Source organism: Apostichopus japonicus, chromosome 3 (assembly GCF_037975245.1).
Source record: "Apostichopus japonicus isolate 1M-3 chromosome 3, ASM3797524v1, whole genome shotgun sequence".
NCBI lineage: Eukaryota > Metazoa > Echinodermata > Holothuroidea > Aspidochirotida > Stichopodidae > Apostichopus > Apostichopus japonicus.
Genome location: NC_092563.1, coordinates 29,143,043 through 29,167,218, shown reverse-complemented (window position 1 = coordinate 29,167,218; position 24,176 = coordinate 29,143,043). Strand labels below are relative to the sequence as shown.

At 37.8% G+C, this 24,176-nt stretch overlaps 1 protein-coding gene across 2 annotated transcripts; it reads left to right on the top strand.

The window, feature by feature from the left end:
* Positions 1 to 248: 248 nt before the first annotated feature.
* LOC139965801 (uncharacterized) lies at positions 249 to 24,176 on the top strand. 2 transcript variants are annotated; one of them, XM_071968512.1, is made up of 3 exons: positions 249 to 690; positions 15,523 to 15,707; positions 19,651 to 24,176. In XM_071968512.1, the coding sequence occupies exons 2-3, from the start codon at positions 15,556 to 15,558 to the stop codon at positions 20,921 to 20,923; spliced, it is 1,425 nt and encodes a 474-aa protein (XP_071824613.1). In that variant the 5' UTR covers positions 249 to 690; positions 15,523 to 15,555; the 3' UTR covers positions 20,924 to 24,176. The 2 variants fall into 2 exon arrangements, with proteins under 2 accessions (XP_071824613.1, XP_071824612.1); XM_071968511.1 differs by lacking the exon at positions 249 to 690 and adding an exon at positions 13,951 to 14,109.

The window sequence follows — 24,176 nt, the reverse complement described above, 5'->3', positions numbered from 1 at the left end:
AACGACAGGATCGGATTAAAGGGCACGCCCCCCAACCGTTGGATTCTCAACAGGCGATATGACAGACGATATTCGTTGATAAAATTTAAAAAAAATATATTTCTTTTTACGATATTGTAAAGGTTTTCCCAGTCTACTTTTCGAAAACTCAGATCGTGTACAAAACTAAGCCTGTGTGCAACGGCAGATTTTTCGAACGACCGACTGGATATACGAGAAATTAGGAATAAGACAGCATGCATATTAGCATTAGCAGATATAGACCGTAAATATATACGTTTGATATATCTTTCCCTTTAACGGCTGATAATGTAAGACCGATGATCCTTGAACTAACTTGAGAGCAAGTAAAATCTTGATCACTTCTGTTTTGGTCGGAGAGTGACCCTAACGTATTCTATACGTAAAACCTACAATAACGAGTGTATAGATACAGACTGAGGTCTGGTCAGGTTTTGGTTTGCACTAAGCCTGCAGGTTTGTTTGATATCCGATACATATCCATCAAACATTAATTCAACTTTATTTGGATTCGACAAATACTTTTGGATTCTCAGTGTAAAGGCAGTTCATCGTGTTGGACAAGTCAAAGTCCTCGTTTTTATCCAAGCAGGCCTGCAGGTCATCAACACGATACGGTTTGCTTATTCTATAACATCGCTATACCTTATCCAGCTCAACTATAAAGAGGTAAGATTATAAGATACAAATAGTTTATGCGGTAAAGTGTACATCTATAGTCTTGCAAAAACCTTCAAAATTCAAATGATGTTTGTCTACGAGAGCCGGAAAATCCATTAGCTCATTTCCTTTTATACTTTTCTACATTTTGTTTTTTCTTCTGTCGAAATGAATACCTTCGGGATTTTATAATTTTGTAAACATCCGGGCAGTTAATTTGAAGAGAAATACTTTTAAGGGTTTGCCTAAACTGGCCGGCGCATTTTGTTTTGTTTTCAATGGTTAATTTCTTCCGACCTGTATCTATGTTTTATTCTCACACATGTACTGCATTCGATCATACGGCTAAACATATTCATCTTAAATTATTTTTGTCTTTAAGTTGTATTGCTTTAATAACCAGAGTTACTGAGAATGACCAACCTCCACTATAAGATCGAAACCGTTTGTGGATTTTCTTGTTATATATGTGCTGGCATGAAACCGTCAGTATTTAAGATTTTATGAGCCATTCCGTGATAAAAACGTCAGATGGGTGAATTGCTCTCTGAATATTTCGAAAAGCGCGATAATTGACTTGATGTCAATGTTTTAAGGCGTAAACAATAAATTATTTTATTCTTTAGTTCGTTCGCGTATTGTGATTTGAGAGAGGCCTACTAAAGAGATATTTAGTTTTATAGTTGATGGGTATCGTGACAAATGCGATTTTAACCAACCCACAGTTGTTGACCATCAAATGGAGGAGTATTTGGATCATGCAAATCATCTTTTACCTTTACAAGGGTAGCAAGCTTATCGTCCTGGTAAAATATAGATCAGTTCTGTGCTTTGATGTTGTAAGTTTATTTTTACTCCGAACTAGCGGGGATGCTATTTCGACTGCGCACTGAGTTGTTTGTAGAATTTCAATCGTGATTTTCGAAACATGTGAGTGCACAATCGGATTCTTCATTTATATAGGCTACATGTATAATGGGCGGGGACGGGGAGGGCGCAGGCAGCCGGGCGTACGTAGATGGCGTTTGGAGTTTTCCAGTCCCGTCCGCCAAATCCAATGTTTTTCCACACAAGTTGGCGGCAAAAGTTGTGTTTTCGATTAAATTTAAAATTAGCATTCATAAATATACATGGCGGTTATTCAACAGTCAAATGCGCGACTCACCGTTAAGTTCTTCATAATCATGTAGCAAATACTAAAATATGCATTTAGTCTCGCCGAAAGCAGTGTGTATGATTAAGTTGCATCTCATCATGATAATGCGGAGGGGGGGGGGGGGCGGGTGGAAAAGTAAGGTGGGTTGGGAAGCAGCGGGCTTCAACACTCAAATCCAATGTGCGTCCGACAAATTCCTCTTACCTAGCAATGTTACCGCATTAGGTTATCACCCAAGGGACATGCTACCATGCAGTGACTGTTCTGATCAACCATGCAAGGGGAGGCAATCTGCAAGAAGATTGCTTTATTACATTTAAATGTACCACGTGGCTATTCTGACAATTCCATATACTCTGCACGTGTATCGTATTTAATTAAGAGGAAGAAACCTTATAATTGCTCTAAGCGCATGAGACATGTTAAATTTCATTACATTTATAATTACATCTGGTCCACATATGGCGCTATATATTTCATCATTTACAACATCACACCCGGTACCATGCAATGCCAATGCTCTAAATATGGACTTGCTTCAAGTCGGCGTTTTGACGATTGACAATATCATTCCTTTATGTAGCTGTCAAGTAGTGTATAGGTTTAGTTTTCAACTACGAGTTACATATACGAGTGGGAGAGGGGTGGGCTATACATCATCCAGACCCCATCCCTGTATATCCTTACATTCATAAATAGTCTGCTTACAATCCGTCAGGCCTTCCGTTTATAATACTTTCACCAATCACATTAAGCTACCCTGTTAGTCTGTATAATGTACGCGATTATGTATGGTTTATAAATTTTACAAATAATATCTGTGTGTTGTGTTGTTGTATACATAGTCATCTACACGACTTTGTTCCGCCTCATTTGAACGGACAATTCGACAGCTATAACATCCGTTGATATGTTTCACCTCTCTGGTGTCAATCACCTGTCTACGAAAGGTGAAGTTGACATAAAAAAAATATGATATTCTATAGCCAATGCAAGGCCTTTGATTTCACTCTTCATTTGATAATACATTGTTAAATAAATCGGCCTGTCTCTTCAAATCTGTGACGAAACTGTAACTCGGTGATTGACCTTAAAGTTGATTGTGTGAGCTTATCGAATAAAGTCAATATGCCAAGGTAAATGAGGCATTAAGCCCATCAACTAACACGACCAATGGCCATACACGATGCAAACACAGCAAATAGTAGTTATATAATTATGCGAGGGCCAGTCGTTTTCTAAATTTTATTACCTATTAAGTCCTTTAACTCCAATCGTCCACCATGTGCACAGCACTGCTTGTAGTCCTCTTAGCGGTTGGTATACACTGTGCAGGTCCGACTGATAAATAATTAAGAGGAGGGGGGGGGGGACCGACTATCCTAAGGAACAGCCGAAGTTCTCCTCATAATTATGTAGGAATCGATTTTCGAAGAGCAGTTTGCACAACGTTTGTCTTTTGTCACGTTAGTCTCAGAGCAGCTAAGTTGGTGAAAGTTACCATGAAGTTTGCAAAATTCTCATCACCCTCAAAACGATTCCTTAACAATTTTGCAATCCTACGTCTTGTATGGAATTCGTAGCTTTGTGTGCAGGCTTTTCTTCAGGAACTGTGCCACGGGTTTGATAATATGATAGGGAGTGGGTTGGGGAGGGTAGTCCAACCAATGTGAAAATGGGAGGGGGAAGAACCCAGACCAATGTTAAAGGTGTTGAAATTGCTGTCTGTGACGGCACCATATACCCGCGTGAAAATCTGCGCTTGTGAAAATTACTGGGAGACCCCCCCACCCCTCCCTCTTGATTTAGAGTCAAGCTATGACTCAGTTTCGATTCCACCAACCCTTGCTAATGTTTTACCTTGAGTCACTTACATTTCGAGGTTTCTTGGGGTCGCGTTTCACTTCGGCGGTGAGATTGGGTGAAGGAGGGTGTTTAGGGAGGTGGAGAGGGATTTCCAGTTATCGCCAGTATAACCAAGAAAGGGTAATCGTAGAGGACATGTTATGCTCAATCATTCGCCAATGTTGGACCAATGTGTCAATGCAATTGTTGGACCTATAATATTTTACATATAGCACTACATCATTATGATTGAATAATACATAATTCATACACTGATTGTATTTCTTTATATGTTCGGTTCTAATATGTTACCTGTTCGGTCGTATTAACATTTTAGTGTATCAATACTAAATCTACTGTAAATTTTATACGACACCATTCAATTTGAACTGTTTTGTCAGGTTTTCGTTATTTGAGAAGGAAACAATTAAAGTTTGCATACCTGCTCAACTCAATAAAGAACAATGCTAACTATATCTATAAACTTTATGTGGGTGTCCCTGGTATTTCTTCCCTCACAATAACGACGAACGACTGAAATTGATTAAAACTGACATATATAGGCCAAAAAAATGGGTATGTCTGTATACTCCAGTAAAATTGGTGTGGAATGTCTATAAATTGACAATATATATTTGTTGTATTGCATTTCTGGTATTGTCAGCCTTTGAAACATACTTCTTTTTTTTCCGTGTGGTTTGTGTTTTTTTTTGGACGTTACAAGATTTGTAGCACTGAGCCTTACTTGTATGGTATAGTATAATAATGTTTATAATGTTGTCGTCATGACAACATGTCTGTATGTATATTCGTAATTCGCCAACCTCGGTTACGCACAAACGCACCCAGGCCATTCTAACACGTTTAATACGACTCTGTTTTAGTGCCATACTCAAGTTTCTTTTTTTTTAAATGAACATAACAATCCGAATGTTATATTTCCGAATCCGACTGCTATTATCCTCATGATCACGTGGTCGCAGTCCTGGAGTAAGAGGTATGGACTGACAAAGGAGTCATTTTGACCACGATGTCGTTCATGTTGGGATTATTTTATATTGTCGACTCGAACTAAAACAAAAATGTTATGTGCGTGCGTATAAATTTGTCAACGAATCACTGTAAATGGCTACATATGTCCAGTGAATCTGTTGTACTATTATGTCTTTTGTTTTAAGCTTCCTTGTCTCATATCTATGATACGCGTGGTACAAGAGGAAATATAGTTACATATAATTAAAGGCCAAGTTGATTGAAGTGTAAATGGTGACTATATTTATATATAGCAGGTCCTCCTTGGACCACTGGTGAGAGGTAATATTCTTGCTGTACGCGCGTCGTGAGTTTAGTTTTGACTGTGGACAATGGAATATACAAACGTCGTTGTTGTCTGACTAAAGACTATAGACTATAATTATGACTATAGACTGCAGGGGCGAGCTTTGTCTAAATAGAAAGCGATACTTCGCAACAAGAAAGGACAAATTAGTTCGGAGGAGGGAACTTTAAAGAGACATTTAGCCAATGGTCTCACCCACTCACAGACAGAACAATACACTGGTCGGGCGAAGCATGGAGGTAAAAACAGACCTCCATGGGCGAAGAGAACTGCGCAACTCACCTGCATATATCAGGGAGTTGTTATGGAACAACTCCCTGCATATATGATGGTGAAGTTTTAAGCTGTTCTGAATATGATGAAGTTATCGCTGTTTTATATAGAGAATTTAGCCCTGTGAATATAGAATAGGACCTATATTATGGATACATCGTGCCTAGTGAGAGTTTGTCAAGGTGCGTGTAGAACATTGGATAATTAGCCTACAAATTAACATGAGTAGATCCCTAAAGTTACAGACATATCAGGAACGTAACTACAGTGTTGCCAGATGCCTAGTAGTTACCAGTAGTCAGTGAGGTCCACCATCTGCATGTAATAGAATGTCATACAACCAATATCAATGTCCGTTGTACTTTTCAAGAATTGATTAAAAACTCCAAATACATTTCATTCGGTCGAGTTCTCTCTTGACCGGACATATAATTACCATCAGTTAGTCACCCGCGAAGGAAAGGACAGGACGCCCTTGACCCGAGAAAAGTACTTTACTTACTTTACCGATCCTGTTCATTAAGGTTCTCTATAGTTAAATCTGATATCTTACTGGGAAATAATTACATCTCTTCGAACTCTGATATATAAAGCGCTAGGATTTTCGAGGAGGGGGGGGGGGGGGGGAACAAGTCTGAAATCATTAAGATCAATTATATATGCCTTGTGCATTGAAGTTGTTATACAAGTCTCATAGTACAATTTACTTTGAAGGTACTTGAAACAAATATTCACCAGGTAATATGAAATAAGGCACAATTGAAACTTAAAAGGTTTAAAAATAAAATAACTCAAAGCATTTCACGAAATTGTCCGAATTGGATTAAACATAACTCGCCAATTAGGGAGCTGCATGTATCTGGGTTGCTTCTACAAGCATTCATATTATTACAGCCATCGTTATTTTTATTTTTTTGACTCCCGTATCTGGTGCGTGAGTAACTGCTCAGTGTCTGGGAATAACTTGAAAAAGGGACAGGCTCCTGGAAATTACTCATTGGATGTTTAAACACTTCAAAAAGTAGTGCTAAAATCTAGGGATTTTCATCTTACTTATGATACGTAAGCTATATACAATGTAACGATTGTCTCTGCTAAATCCAGTCTGAAGGTAAGAATTCAATTGGAATATTTTATTTCAAACGTCCTTACGGTTTGCGTGTGAAGTGAAACTGTATAAAAGTCAAACTCATGACTCGCAAGGGATTTTAGTACTGACAACACTGGAGGATTTATCTAACTAAACACACATGTACACTCAAAATGTTTATAAAACAAATTTTGATAGTAAATATCCTAAACATTTCTCTACATTACATATATCCCTTGGATGTCAAAATATAAGACAGTCGCGCATGCGTATATATCCCGAGCGCATTTGTGTTGTTCCTATTTTCCATTATACATCACTCCGTCAATAGGTTTGATATAAGCAGTTTGAATTATTTCTTTTTAAAAGTAGAGCAAATTTTTTGACCAGCAGAGTTGACCTGTCATCTCATTTGAAACAACAAACTATTGTTTTAATTAAGTCGGTCAGGTTATGAGATTAACCGCAAAATAAGTCGTGATGCATATAGCATACTTTGAGAAATTTATTATATAATTTCTGATATTGATCTCAGACAATTTGTCCTGCTAAATTTGCTGGAAAGGAAGAACAAATGAACTTTAACATCCCTCTTGTTACTACCACAGAACAACTTCCTTTTAATCGAACTACTTTCAGAGTGGTATAAAGTTAGGTCGCACTTAGGTCCCTCTGATGACGTATAAGCCTGTCTAAATTTATCTACCTTGAGGTGAATTTTTCTGAATACTAATGCGTATTCTCTTCTTTTACACTTATATAATGGTAACCTATATTTATGTAATATTACAACCCTTCATATAAGACCCACGACTCCTTCTGTCTCTGATCTTATTCCATATTACTTGCAACCATCTCTTTGCACCTTATCATATCATTTAAGGTTTTATACTTATCATTTCCTGTAAGGTTTTATACTTATTATTTCCTTTAAGGTTTTATACTTATTATTTCCTTTAAGGATTAAAACTTAACATTTCCTTTAAGGTTTTATACTTATCAGTTTCTTTAATGTATTATGCTTATCCTTTCCTTAAGGTTTCATACTTATCATATCCTTTAAGATTTTAAACTTATCATTTCCTTAAGGTTTTATAATAATCATTTCCTTTAAGGTTTCATACTTTATCATTTCCTTTAAGGTATTAAAATTGTCATTTCCTTTAAGGTTTTATACTTATCATTTCCTTTAATGTATTGTGCTTATTATTTTCTTTAAGGTTTAAAACTTAACATTTCCTTTAAGGTTTTATACTTATCGTTTCCTTTCAGGTGTTATACTTATCATTTCCTGTAAGGTTTTATACTTATCATTTCCTTTAAGGTTTTATACTTATCATTTCCTTAAGGATTTTATACCCTTCATTGCCTTTAAGGTTTTATGCTTATCATTTCCTTAAGGTTTTACACCTGAGGTATATTATATTCAGTCTATAATATCTACATTACAGTATTGAAAACGACATTGTTGCAAACTCGATAGAGATATACTGTATCTTACTGATTGCTGTAACAGTGTAAAAGTCACTAGCAATATCAAGACCACAATATGGATGAAGAATAAAATTTGAAATTGTTAAAACACGCTCAAGTAACAACTGTAAATATAAATTAAACTTGTCAAAGTCTGTTTTTACTGGAGATTCCTAAGATGCTCGTAGCTTCAATAAAATGAAAGAGAGAGAGAGGTCAAATCTAGAATCTTTACTGGACGGAATTAAATACAGATGTAAATGGATTCTTCAGACTTTTGATGTATAGATTGAGCCCTGATTAAATTTGAATGAAAGGGGAAAGGGGTATTGGTAGGGGATGATAAAGTGAGGTAAAGAAGGGACGAAAATATATGTGAGGAGTTAGGGGAGGAAACCAGGGAGGGTTGAGAAGAAAGGGGGTGGGAGTAGGGGAGGAGACGATATGCTTGGGGAAGGGGATATCACGGGTGAGGTAAGGTAACAATGGAATAAAAGGAATGACACGTTGCAAAGGGAGGATTGGTTAAATGTATGTTAATGATAACCTTTGCATAGGTCACAGGTCACGCTCATTTTGATTATACAATTATAGAGTCCCTTCAATCAACTGACCGTATTGCCTGTTGTTCGGTAGTTCGAAAGGGGAGAGGGTGGGGTGGAACGAGTGATGGAACTGCGATACATTGCATTGATAAGTATATGCTTTCGAAAGATTAATTTCTTTAGAACTATGCTCGTTGATCACTGGAATGGGATAACTGTTGGAGGTATATGGAGAGGTTAGGAGTTTGCCTAGCTCACACACTATCTGATTTGTTTTGAGTATAGTTTTGATAGAAGGGACTTAACACGTTTCGAATAAGAACCTAACTACAGGCCGAAAATTAATTCTGTGTTTTTGTTTGTTTGAAGGGATGGGGGTTGTGGGCAGTGGTTGACAAGAGCCCTTATCGGCATCCGTTATAACTACCAATCCAAAAGCGATGTTTCATCGCGATCAGTATATATAGACAATTCTATAATATGGGACACGGGAAACACATCTCTGTTGACCAGATCTGGATAACGCTTTATCTTTATGGGAATGCCATTAAATACAGGACACGTATATACGGTTTCAATAAGAACAATACTCTCTGTTATTTTTACACTTCCGTTACAAGCCATACTAAGTCTACCCATAAACCAGCAAGTTTTCTCATCAGTGGTTATAGTGAAACCAGAGGAATGTCTCCCTAAGTTGAAGTCACGTATATAAACCACTGTCAGTCTACAATATAAAAGTGCATGGTATTTGGAACATCGTGTTGGAGGTAAGCAATAATGTACGGGTTGAGAGATGAGAATAAGAGTGGGGAAGGGGAATGTAAAGGGGTGGGGGTGGGTGGGGTGGTTTGTTGAAGAAGTGATCTCCTTGAATTGTATAAGTTTATGTTAACCCTACCTTTTCGGGAAATATGCTTTCGACATTCTACGCCAACTTTTTTTTTGGCTATTTATGTTTTGTTTTTTTCTGCACAATTCAACTAACGGAAGGTATATGATGGTGAGCATTGCTCACTAGGTCGATGAGTTCACGAGAGTTCACCTTTCTTACGGAAATGAGGTTGTATCAGTTTGTTCATTTCCTCTATATAGTGTTATTCAGGTTTAATTCATTCTCCCTATGTACACAACATCAATGGCCTTAGCAAATATGATTTTATCAAATAGCAAATATGATTTTATAAAATAACTTGCTTAACAATTTTTTGGTGTTATTATTTTATAGATTCCCTTGTCTGGTTTGAAATTTTGTAAAGTGGTAATTGTAAACACATTCAAACAAGGACATTTTATTATACATAACGTATGTAAACAGTGCAGTTAACTGCTAACTTTCTGCAAACAATTTAAACCGCTTTGGTACTGTACATGTCATTAAGGATACAGGCACGTCGATTAAAATAAATGGAAAACTTTTCAATATATAGTTGACACAATTCAAATGAAATATCAAGAAATGCCAAAACAAAAAAATTAAATTAAACAGCTTAAAGAATATTACGAAATATTTACAGTCAGCCTGCGCGACACCTGATATGATATAAACGGTCCTAGGCCTACAGTAGAATACTCTCCAATTTCATTAACACGGCGGCTCCCGTAACATTCATAAGATGTGAAAAACAATATCGGCGTATTTGATGTTTTGCTTGAGATGTTGGATCTAAATGGGATAACTGAAACCAAACAGGGAATATAGTCACTTATTTTTATTATTTATTAGTTTTATTTCTGAATCAACAAAAGGAGACGGATATATAATAGCATATATTGTAATGTCTAACCTAATAATATGCAAAGTTTATTTAATATGCAAAGTTTCGTCCTGTTTGTCACTATGGTGTTTGTGTCTGTTTCGTAACATTATTCTTACTGCTCGCGGGTCCAACCCATAGTTCCTGTTTTCAGATAGTTTTCAACTTATTATCATGTTGGATGTTTTAAACATTGGTCTATTTCTTGCAAGTACTATAGGTTTCTTGATTTTAGTGATGTTCTATTTTATGTTTCTGTCCCTCGAATGAGAAATTGCCGACCCTATGCAACCGACCTCACTTCTATATTTGACCTATAGTGACAATCTTTCAAGGGAAATAATTCAATTTGATTTGATGCTGATCATATGACATGATTGTCTCGTTTTGATTGCCACGATTTTACTGTTACACATACAGAGAGGAAGTTGTTCGAAGTTTGACATATTTTATCACCTGGCCACGAATCGATGAGGTTTTTGAACTAATTATAGTCGCAATTGGGAATCGGGTCAAGAAAGTGGGTATGAGGAGTTGTTGCGAAACTTGAAATCAATTTGTGGACATATTGTATTCAGTGAGATAGATTACATCTTCCAACCCCTAACCCTCCCCTCCCCACTCCCGTCTTTCAACCGAGTATACTTTATGCGGACATGTACTAATTTAGTGTAAATTTCTCCGCGTACAGGTCTTGCCCTATGATAGGATCTCCCCAATATACACAACTTATTTTTTACTAAAACTGCTTTATATCGTTAACTATATTGTGCCTCTATTTTGTTCCAGAAGAATTTTCCTAAAGAGTTTGTTGGTATTTTAAAAACGTTGATATAAGAAAACTGAATTATTAAGGAACCACAAAGCTTAACTTTTCAAGTATAACTAATCACTAGAGGTGCATGTCACTTTATAATCAAATCTAAATTGTAGTGGCATCCAAGGATATAATTCCACTAGGTTTTTCGTTATAGCATACATTATGCTGGGGGAGATTATACACTATAAAGTAGGTCTATACCAAGTATATAATATCCCCCATGCAGATAGAATAACCAGGGGGGTATTGCACACTGTCACACCGGTATAACGATGTGGGAATATAGGCGAGGGGTTTGATAAGGGCAGAACTAAACTATTAGAAATGTGACATGTTTGTTTAGATTGGTTTAAGTTGTATTAGCAGCTGAGTGCCCTTACAAGCTTCCATAGTTTCGGGGGAAGGATAAGTTCTTTACAATACAACGAACATTATATGAGCCATATGAAATTTAACTATGATTATCGGTATCCTGTTTCTGTTATAGATAAAGCTTCCAAACTCCTCATTTTGTCACTACAAATTCTTTGCAGCGTGAAATGTAAGTACCGCACAGTGAGTGGTATTCGCATTAAAAGGTTGGGGTTTTTTTCAACTGCAGGCTGAGAATTTTGCAAAGTCTCATCATAACATGAAAATAATTACTCAAACCGTCAAACAAATGCTTCAGACATGCTGTAATTGTGAAAACACTATCACCATTTTGAAAACTGGTGGTCACAGATTATTAGTCCCTATTGAACTCCTTCTTATAGTCATTTCATAAGTGACAAGAAATGACGGAAACGTACAGATAATAGAAAGAAACTGTAATATATGGGTCAGTTTTATGCAGCGCAGACTGTATTTCTTCTTCTTCTTATTATTATCATTCAGAAGTGATTGTCCCAGAAATCGAAAACACGGTTGGCGACATATTTTAAACCACCAAATTTTTTAAATTTCAAATACAGTTACTAACTTTTACCAGGTATTAATGGCCAATATTCTGTTTATTGCTTCTTAATCATCAATTGACGGACGAAACCTGTTTCCTTTTATCATATATAGGATAACAAAATCATATATGATGGTTTTAAATTAGCCCAAGGACTTTCCGTTATTAGCATTCGGTAGGTGATGATGGTTAATGCAGATCACATTTGCAACATAACCGATTTATTTTTAGGTCTCCGACCTCCATCGGCAGCCTTGGGGTGAGGGGGGGGGGGAGAAACCTTCAGTCGGAAGACATTTTCTTTCAAATTGTAAAGCATTTATTATCTCAACCCTTGTCCCTGTCCCTGCAGTGAGTAGAAGAGTTTTGAAAATGTTATGCAAGGATTGTCAAATGTAATCAGTGTATAATTCCATATTTGAGGTGGATACCGATGATCAAACCGGATAGAAATGAATATATTTAGGGGATCCTCCTTATATCAAATCAAATAATTGTTGTTTTCCTTGTTCTAATCACTTTCCCATTGATTCAGCTGTTCAGTCGTGTAATGAACTTGCTAGAGGGAACTAGTTAATTTCTTTACTGAACTTCACTTAACGTTCACACTGACAAACTATACATGCATTCCTATACACATAGATATTACTAAGTACATAAAAGAGTTACGAAACGGCAAGGTCAACTCTGACTAGCTTGGTTTGTGGTATCTTTATTTTCAATCATCCGCAGTAACAATATGGATTGATGATTTACTGAAGATATTTTGACTAGATGATTCCTGAAAGATTTTAATTACAGTTACGTCAAATTTATCCCACCCATGAACTTGTTCCCACCTTTTGGCGTGTAGTCGTGACAACACCCCGCAGTTTTGTGTGTTTTCGTTTGTTTTATAAATTCACACATTTCAAGACTATATAGCCTCGCCTCGCCTCGCCTCTATAGACAACACGTTCCCATCAATCCACGACTCCATGTGTTGAAGAAGGCTCTTTCATAATTAACCTTTGTAGGAGGGGCTGAAAAACCTTTTAACGCGGAACCCATCAACTTCACCGGAATTAATCCCCCGAAATTGATATGGTCATTTTGAAATAGAATTGGTATGATTATAATAACCTGCACTGAAAATAGTTATTTTGTGTAAAGTTTATTACATATACCAACATTAATGTAAACTTTTAACATGTCACCAAACAAACTGTAAGAACTGATAAAATATTACAAATGTCAACGGAAAATATGTATGTTGTGTGTGTCCATTTGCTGGTCTCTCACATCACTGGTATAGTATGTATTCACGCATACGGTATACTGTTAGTGCTATATATAACTGATAGGTTTTTTTGTCTGAAAGATGTGTGCATATTCACTGATTTGTTTTGCCCGATAATACATCATTTCTCTAGTATACTGTCAGAATTTCGTAATTTCATAGCCGAAGGAGTTAAAATAACGAACGGTATCGGTGACCAACATCAAAATAAATGGAGTGAAACTGAATCGTGCTTTATTGTCGAGACCATGCAGTCCAAAAAACAACACAAATAATGGCAGCAGGGTTATATTTCAAGTACAGTTAAGTTAAACACCAATAAATCTCGACAAGTGAATGGCTGTACCCTAACAATTCCCTGCTCTGACGTCACAAAGATCGTAACCCTACACCTGTAAGACAAACGTCCAAGAAAACAACAAAACCAAACGTACGGTGGCATAAATTAGAGTTCCTTCATAGTTAGTTTGAAGGAACCCTAGTATAAATATGCATTGCTTGTATATAGGTTTCATTCTCCACTCCTATGTGCAAAACAGTATACATTCATTGTATTGATACGGTCTAGTGCCGACCTAACAAAAGTAATCATATTAATAACAGAGGTATAAATAGAATCAATTTGTGATCTCGTTTAACTTTATGGGGGAGTGTTAAATACTATATACATCGCAACAATGGTAAGGAATTCATTCTTTGAGATTCAAGGTTACCAATAAAGGATCGTCATTCTCGGCGTCATATCTGTGTAGTTATAGCTAAAGGCTCAATTTGTATATATGTATACAGCCATTGCGCAGTCTGTAACGATTTAACTTAATCGGCTGTCGTATACCGAATGCTTTTTTTTGTGAAACTGGAAAGGATTTGATTATTTTTGTTATATGATATTCTTATTAGGACGCGAATGTAAGGTAAGTGGACCATATATACTCTCTACCACACTCTTACCATATCATCTTAACAAACATCCGGGTATTTATGTGGTGTTAAGTTGGTATGATATATGATATATGGTAACACACGATCTCGATATATTGTGTAAGCATGTCAATATGTAATATGCGTTTTTACAGTGAATGACGTCACTGACATTTATGGGAAATTGCATGGGTCTTACTGAACACGTAGTCGAGATTATGACACACAATGGCTTTCCAAACAGAACCGTGAAAGCGTATTTGCACTTGTAAGTTATAGGTCAAAGCTGACTTTCCTTTTATGAAAGTTCAGATGCAGGAATTGGGTGGTTGGGTACTACTGGGTACAGGGATAAGTTAGTTCTCGAAAATCGAAAGCTGCGTATCACCCTTTCCAAACTTCTTATTTCTTTACTGCCCCACAAAGAAAATATATGATAATAATTTGCTGTTCCTTCACATCTAACAAATCGGATCTTTCAGCGTTCAGTTTTCTCTATGCCATCAGGCGTTGTCATGGTTACGCCAATGGTTGGTCCGGTGAAGTATTTACGCTATAGGTAATACTTAAACGTTGTGGTCATACGCCATGTATTATTATATAGTCTATCTTTGCAGACATTGCTCATAATTATCCATGACACCATGGTTACAGTAGCACTCATTATGCTTCCACTGTTTATCACGGTCTCGGTCACCTTTAAGTGTCATTTATGTGCGGCATAGATTGCCCAATGTATCATATTTAGTTTCCTGGAAGTTCTTAACATCAGCAGTTGCGGCAATCAGGGAAGAACACAATTTTCTTTACAACGGAGTTAATATTAATGTTTTCCTAAGAGATGAGGAGGATATTTATGCAATCTAAATGCCAAAGTCTTTCCGCTAAGAGAATCAGGAAACCGCCTCCGATACCTCTGAGTCCATGTACACGGTATGAGACACTGCAGTGTCACTTTATCAAACTTAATGCATCCAGTTGCCAGTATATAGTAGTTGCTATGAATAAAAGTAGTCCAGGATAACTACAGAGTTGGGTGGAAGGAAGGGAGTACTCGAGTCTATTCAAGTGGCTGTTTATAGCTAGAAACCCAATCGAGAGACACGACGTATATATTGGAAATAGTACCGGTACAAAAACCATATGGTAGCCCATAAGGTTAAACGGTACAGCAATACATGGTGAATACTTACCTCGCCATTTCGATTGGTGTTGTACTCATTCTTGATGTGACTGTAATCATGCCAAGTTTAGTTAATTCATTTTAGTCATCGGTCCGTTGTGTTGGCTTATCTATATCGATACCGTGCGTTCATATATCAGGATTTATGAAACACAGATGGTTGAAATTCTTCCTAATCCTATTATCCTATTTATATATTATTTTTATTTTTATTACCATTCAGATTTGGCGATATATCGGCTTTCTTGATGGGTAGATGATGTATCGTTGGTTGAGAAGAAGGAAATGGCATATCGTGATTATAACTACCCTGGTTACCTTCTTCATATTGCGGGCCTACAACACTAGTGGAGATGAACGACCCGAAGCCAGAGCTCATAGAGTGGTACAGGCACGGAACGTGGGAAGGTATGTTGGCCTATATACATGGACTACCAATATGTTAATTCTTCAGTTTCACGTATCGTGTGAAAATGTTTTAAGCACAGCTTTCAAATCGTCAGATATATTGTTCCTATATATAGTGATTCCCAACAGATTCATTTCCCTTTTAGGCTCATAATGAATCCATATACGTAAAAGCAATAAGAACTACGATATCTATAAGCCTGCTAACGACTATACAATCTTAGCTCCAATGTTAACAATAGTAGGAAGTACTTCAATGTAACGGGTACATTAACACAGCATTATATGTGCGGAACCTTCCTGCCATTTTACCAACAGGGTGGTGAATCAATTTTTGGCGAATACCTTGCTATATGGTGTTACGTTACGTATATAGAGATATTTAGATGTTACAAACGAAAACGTTTACTTTGCTAAGTTGGATTTCGAACAGTGTAATCTCTTTGGACCAATGCTCAAAGGGATTAAATATGCATAAGCTATTCATGTTCTTCAGGGATCATACATGCTGATTTTTGTTCTCGACTTCCTTAGAGCGGAGATCTGAGCCTATATGCAAAGCCTAGCTCCCTGGCGTGAGAGCCGTAAATGAATTTAGAAGATGTTGAATGTCAAGGTTAAGTCGGACTGATATTTTGTTGCTTGCCTAGTATAAATCGTTGTTTGTAAATACGTGTACTTTGTGGACGTTCTTAAATTCCCGGTACCCCATCGCGGCCTTTTCTTATCGGATTAACCGTCAGCTCAAATTTGCATGGATTTCGTGTTAGTCTTTGAAGGAGTAGGCAGGCTTACTACTATAGTAAGCCCATAGAACCACTGTCCAAATCATTCTAAAATGTGAATTTATCTTGAGGTATATATTGTTAGTATACCGGCCTTATATGTTTGTTACATCGCTTGTCATGTAAATATACAGGTCGTTTGAAGTGTAGTTTGGAAGGATAGGCTATACCAACATTACTCAAGATTTACTAACTGTATTCACCTCACTACGATTAATTAGCTAGATTAGTGTAGCTGTTACGTCTAGGCTTATCATCCATGTTGTTATAACATATAACATATTGCGTTACTTGATAAATGCACACAAATGCTGAAATGACGCGATTGGTTTAAATATTTGGCTACAACACTGTTACACTGCATTTGTCATTGTTCCATTGTTCTTCATTGATTGAGGTGTACCCATAGAAACACTTTTGAGTTCTTTGGGTGTACCAGACTGCTAATAATTACAGTGATACGGTCTGAAGAATCAAGTGACGTCACTAAAATAACTATGTACAAATACGTGCACACAACTACCTTACACGGTTAGCAATATAAGCATATCAAAAGAAGCATGTGGAGAGAGGGCAGTAGCGAAAGAGGGCATATGAAAAGAAAATGCATTTACACGAACAAAGTGACGCATTAAATTCGAATATATCCTTCACAAACAAGAACATTTCCTGTAGATAATTGCGAGCGAAAGATGAGGATAATTTGATGTCATAGCTGGAGTGTTAGGCGCTGAACCAAATCACCGCCGTCGCCAAACTCTACAACTCGTTCCTCAGTTTTGAGAATATTCAAAATCTTCAAGGTTTAAAGAAGTATAGGCTGGATTTTCTGCATTCTTTATATATTCCTTGCCGAAGGAATCGATGCAATTGTGATGGCATATGGTATCTATGCGTACGGTATATTGTGTGCGTGTGACACTTGCTCGTAAACGCTCTAACTTCAGAAGGATAACTGGGGTACATTTCATATTTGTTATGAAGGTTCCCCATAGGTAGAACTGGTTAGGAACTGCTGTTGGTATTGGTCAAAGGTCATTTGAGGTCAGCACGGGTCAAAGTGTGAAAACATTGTTCACACAATATCTCAAGAAGAAGATGAAGTTGCATGAAGTTCAAACTTAGTGTGCAACTTGCCGTTGGTGAGTGGACGATCTATATAGTGTTGAATATGAATATGAAGGGTCAATTGAGGTCAACAGAGGGGGAAAAGTGTGAAAATCTTGTAAACATGATATCTCAAGGAAGGTCGCCTGTGCAGTTCTTATATTTGGCATGTGGATTTCCTGTAATTAGTTCAGCGAACCTTATTGTTTGTGGTGGAGGTCAAAGGTCATTTTGGGTCAGCAGAGGCTAACATATGAATATAAAAATTGTTATATCTCCAAAGCCAGAACATAAAAGGAGCTCATATATGCATAGTATGATAGCCTTGTGTATTTTATAGTTTTCGCACAAGTTGATATAGGTCAGAGTTCATTTAAGGTCACCAGGTGTCAAAACTTGAACACTATGTAAAACGATATTTACGGAAATGAAAACTGCGTAGCTGGTATATATGGCTATGGCTTCTCTATAATGAGTTCAAGAACTCTATTTTTTTGTGGAGGGTACAGGTCATTTGGGTTCAGCAGAGGTTACACTCTGGGAATTATCATAAGATAGGCAGTTTCATCAGATGTAATATTGGCATATGACTTTCCTATAATGAGAACAAGAACCCAGTAATTCTTAGTGGTCAGCGGGGGGGGGGGGGAGGGGGCGGTTAAAACCTTAAAAGCACTGTATAAGTTTATTTTCAGGTTGAGACTTCTAATTTGCTTCAAGCCAATGGTTGTTTAAAGCTAGCAGAATTCAATCCCTGAAAACCTTGCTTCTTAGTTAGAGAGTGGCCATGGTACTAAGCATAGAGTTTCAGCATGACATTTTGTACAAGGACATGTTGTACAGGAAAGCACATAATTGGTCTGAATGATTTGCAGTTTTAAGAACATAATTAATAATTCCTAAAGTTTACACCATGTCAGTGTAATATTCCATTGCTCTCACAACCTTGGAATACACCCGTGCTCTCACCATACTTAACTGATACCAAGCGCGTAGCGATGGGGGGGGGGGGGGCGACCGTATATTTTTATGATATCGCCAGTAATTTAAAAATAGAAAATGCTTAGATGCAACTTACAAGGCCTGGGAAGTGCCATTTCTAGCGATCTGGGAGGCATTTTCGGCCAAAAATTTTCTTGTACTCTTCATGCCAACTCATGGTGGCGATACGCTTTACCGAATCTACGGCTCCAATAGTTTGCATATACAGGTTCGCCCCTCCCTTGGCAAATTTCTCGCTACGCGCCTGATTGATACAGGCTTAATCCTGTTGTTTAAGATGTCATTTGTAACTAAGTTTAGCCAGAAATACTGCACAATATCTTGAACTGCTCTCAAGCACTTGACCCTAACCTATTAAAGTTGTCCGTTTTAGTGCTGGTTATTACAACTGCATTTAGTTACAGATATTGTCCAAATATTTACCCAAATATGATGCTGATGGAAGGTCATTTGAAGTCAACAGAGGTCAAACAAAGTATGGAAACCTTGAACGCCTGTAAACTCAATTCTATGATGAATGGCATTTCTGTGTCACTAACTGTCATAGGATTTGACCTTTCCTCTTTGAGAGGGTTTTCCACTCTCAAATATGACTGTAACCTGTCAGCAACATTTTGAAGGGTAATAACTTTGCGATGATCAAGTTATCTGGTATGATTTTCTGGTACTTGACTGTCAGGACACATTGTCCTCAGTTGCTCTATCAATCAGTTGATCCCATATACAATTTAAACTTACAAGGAAAGGAATCACTAAGCCTGCTGGCTTTCTGGTGAATAATTCATGTAATGTTCACACATAATTGATCACCGGTCTCTCAGTTTAACTGCAACTATTAGGAGTTTACTCCTTCCCGTCTAGTTTCAGAATTATGAACTGGTAAGCCCAACATAAAACTGCTTTTGTGCCCCCCAGCTTTTTAACATTTGTTTTCATTGTCGCATTTAAAAACTACATGTAGATTTTCTTCTTGCCTTTAACGATCAAACGTATTGCACAAACCGGGTGTGTCTTATGGTTTCTTTTTTTGTGTGTTTTGTTTTTTGCAGGAAACAGTTACAAGCTGACATAGACGAGTCTACGGTTCTTACAGGGACTAAACACCAGCATCATCGGGATGCCGTTGAAAGTTCAAAACCAGAAACACAACGACTGGAGAATGCCAAAAGCCCAGCGACAAGACCTTCCCTTCTTGTATATATTTATGATGTTCCTTCAATGTTCACCACAGACCTGTTACATTGCGCAATCAATAACACAGATAACGGTTATCAAAGAACGGAAGACCGTTTCACTTCAACCACGCACAGTGGTGACGACGTTACGAGCGTTGTTACTTCTCTAGAAGTGCTCTTCCATCGTAGATTATTGAGCAGCAAATATTTAACGAGTGATGCGACGAAGGCGGATGTTCTATTTATTCCGTTCTACGCTTCATTAGCATGTAACTGTCGTTCGGGGATTAATGTGACCGTTGCCGACTTACATAGTCAACTGTGGCAGTTTGTTGACCAAACGCTTCCATACTTCCGAAACGGTAAACCATCCAGACCACATTTTATGGTACTCGGTAAACCAGAACGGTATCACTGGACTAAAATATGTCCTCTTCTGAGAGACAAGGAACATACGAGCAACATCATCTTTATAAGTCCAGATAGGGAAAACAATGTCGAACTTCGAAAATACGCCGGCAGAGGAACTTCCCAGATCATTGTGGCCCCGTACCCAGCTCACGAGCCCATAACAAGCGGTGAATTGCCGCGAAATATATTTGCTTTCTTTTACGACAATACTTTTTCTGGTAGAGGAGTTCGAGCCAGTTTGAGGGAACAGATAACTAATATTCACATTTCGTCGTCGTCAGAGACACCGACCGAGACAGATACCTTTGCAGTTCGATTTATCGATAACTTAAACCAAGTTGGTTCATCCCAGTCAGCGTATCAGTGGATGAGACGATCGGTGTTTTGTTTGCTTGCACCCGCAGATACACATATTCAACAGTACTTTTATGATGCAATAGCAGCCGGCTGCTTACCAGTAACATTTTTACCGAAGAAGAAAAAGAAGCATAAAATTCAATTTCCTTTCGACGATAAGGTTGATTACTCTTCGTTCACAATTAACATTCCTCCAGAGGAAGTGTTGTCAGGGGATCAAAATACAACATGGTTCCTAAGTACATTACCGAAGCTTAGAATAGCCATTATGCAGAAAAAGTTAAAACAATATGCAAGCCAGCTGTTGTATTCAAGTCGTAAAGACACAAACGATGCCTTTGAAATGATAGTCGCAGAAATGGTACAGATATCTTCTTAAGTGAGTCTAACCCTATTATTTTAGTCACGGGTATATGTGAGACGCGTCACAGTCCGCAGTGGCGTACGCAAGGTGGGCGGGGGGGGGGTGGGGTCGGGAGTGGAGGCATGGCGATCGTCAGTCCGGGCAATGGTTCGGGCGAATATCCAGCCAGGTAAAATATGCCTCAGCTGAATGAACCATTTGACTTAATTTTTTTCTAGTGGGAACACCCCCGCCTCCCCCACACTGGTCTTGCATTCAAAGACCCAAGTGCCAACCCCCTCCCATTCCCCAACCTTTGAAATCCTGTGAACGTCACTGACTATCCGTGGCTCAACAATTCAGATATATTTTTCGTCATTGTTTATAATTTATAGAAAATTAACTATAGAATTCCACACAAGTTTAACTTAGCATAGAAGTATTATCCTCCAGGGGACTTCCATGATTAAAGTATTTCATCCGCCAATCATGCTGATGTTTAGGAATCTCATCTGACACGTGCAAAGGAATTCGAAGGTGGGAACCAACTTCTAAGCTCTCTCGAGGTAGGTAGGTATAGAGCAGGGTTGTCCAACCTTTTGCAGAGGAGGGCCACATGGAATGATTATGATGAAGGAGGGGGCCGCATGAACCCTACGCTCGATTTTTCGATTTTTTTTGCCCGAAGCCCAAGGCAACAAAATGTGAGCACTGCGCGCGGAGCGCACTGATTTATTTTCCTTCCTGATAAAACAGATGAATAAAGTTCAGCCGCCCCCCCCCCCCGCTAAGAGAGTGTCACACAAACTGACCTGTATGCAGTTTTTTGGACCCAGAAGGTTCGAATGATTGATTATATAGCTTCAAATTGTTATCAATAAATCTGCTCACTAAAATTTCGCACCGTAGAGCATCTCTGGCGGGCCGGACGCAACCCTGCGGCGGGCCGGACTGTGGCCCGCGGGCCGTAGGTTGGACAACCCTGGTATAGAGGCTTGGACTTTCTGTTAGAAGGTCGTCTTGGGCCCGCAAGAATGGTGCAATACCTCACAGACTGAATGTAAAAAAAACCGGCTGAACGTTATTTTCCGACTACCAATGTAAATGGAACCCTGTCACCATCACACCTCCCCCCCCCCCATCCTTCCCCATCTGATCCAACTGAGTCCCCCTTGCTCCAAATGGGGTATTAACTATTAAAGGGCTCTCGGAATTAAGTCATTTCGAAATTCGGACACACTTTGCACTATACGTACATTGCCACTGCATGAATTACTACGTTGCTGCGGTTCAAAGCTGTGTCGGACGCAGTTAAAAACTCCTTCAATACCAAATATGAACCATATTAATCGGAACGAATAATCCTAATTACTTATTAATTGAAATATATGAAATGAACAAGTTTATTCTGCTGAAATAAGGATGTATTTACTCCTATTTGTGTGAAGTAGTGCAAAGACCGTGTGTATATGGAGTTTCCAAGGAGCTGTTTAGTGTTTACTAATAACGTTTGACCTAACTGGCATATTGTTACTTGCCGTAGACTATCACAAATCACCCGTATCTTGTCTTGTTATACGAGTGATTTTATCTTTGAAACGTCCAGGAAGCTAGATATATTCAATTAGACTTCTTTGAACGGACTTAAAGATAAAAAAGTGAGATAAACAGTTATTCTCTTATGCACTTCCTGCTTGTAATTTTGATAATTTAACCGTATAATTACAATGATAACATATTCCTGTGATACCATCCAGTGTTACCAAGACAACGTGCACTCCAATATGTTAAAGCACTACAGTTAGTGTGTTGGGATTATATAAAATGTGTAATGTAAACATTACTGATGAGAGGCTTTATGTACCGTGTAGTGTTACAACAACATGGAGTAGCCGATAATTGCCATAAACTCTTTCTAGTCCGGTTTCTTAATCACAACAAGGGTCAACTGTCTAGTACATTGGAAATGAGGAAAACATATTTACAAAATCCGCATTTATCCAACATAAAGGAGCCTTTACATACATAGCATTTGCAAATAGACTTGCAATGAGAAGTTCAGAAATAGCAAATATTCTATTTATGTGTTGATAAAGTGTTGAGGTCATGTATATGGGTCGTCCAAAAGGATAAACCTCATTTCAATGTGCACACTTTTAAATATACTTCACTGTGTGTTTAATTAGCACTCTATACTAAGGTACTTGTGATAAACATGTTGACTTCTTTGGAACGCCATGATGGACAATCTGGGTTCATTTCTACATCTAAACTGTAATCCAACGAAAGAGAATACCCAGCTGTATTTATAGAAAAAGTTGTTTTTATGTCAGTATTAAGCCTCTCATAAACCATGCGTTAATGACATATCCTGGTAAATATTGTTCATAAGTTCCATAACCTAACTGAAGGATTATTGTGACATTGCACTCCATTTTTGGAAGTAAACACGGAAGTATGTTACTAGATAGGCACGCATTAGGCACACACTTCATAACATCATTCATCGCATACGTCATATGGTAGCCTATACATGATCGTAAGTACCGCGACGGCGTAGTCCGTTGGTGGGAGGGAGGCCATGTGTGGGTGGGAGTGGATCATAGGGTGAACCAACTCCGATCCTCGGTAAGCACTCGTACATGCTGCCCCCCCCCCCCGGCTGGTAAATATGTCCCCCCTCTTCTTTCAGTTATAACAATACGGTAGGGTAAACCGTTTATTGGTGTACAGGAAAAGATTTGTCCGATCATAAAACAACAAAATTTAGTGATTTGGTAACTACACAAGGATACGTACACAATGCTTTCGTGGAACAATTTTTTTATCACGATTTTTTTAGGAAATGGTAAATTTAATAAGCAATTATACTTGGATTTTACATATTTTGTTTTTATATGTGTATTTTGAAATCGTGTCAAATTATGTCTTCTGTTGCTTAAATGCCAATCATTTTAATTTAATGCATCTATAGTTTTGGTACGTCTAATTAAGCACTTCTATATGGTGTCTGCATAATGTGCTTTATTTATGAATTCATATATTTTAACACATGCTCAATATTTCTTTAAGTCAAAATTGTTTACTTATTCCATTCCGTCCATGTCCCGATCTATTTCCGAAGTTTGTACACTGTGTGTACCAGTGTGTGTACCAGGTACAGTGTGTGTACCAGGTACACTGTGTGTACCAGTGATAATCTAACGATTATTTGTTCTATTTAACTCCTTACAATTGAAACTGTATGAGTAAATTTCCAATCTGTTGTAATAAAGATGCTGCAACCCTG

What these genes read in the sequence shown, in the direction of transcription:
- LOC139965801 (XM_071968512.1), top strand. Translation starts at nt 15,556, where the DNA reads ATGATGTATCGTTGGTTGAGAAGAAGGAAATGGCATATCGTGATTATA. An exon ending in CAGGCACGGAACGTGGGAAG is followed by an intron (nt 15,708 to 19,650) that starts GTATGTTGGCCT and finishes TGTTTTTTGCAG; the next exon opens with GAAACAGTTACAAGCTGACA.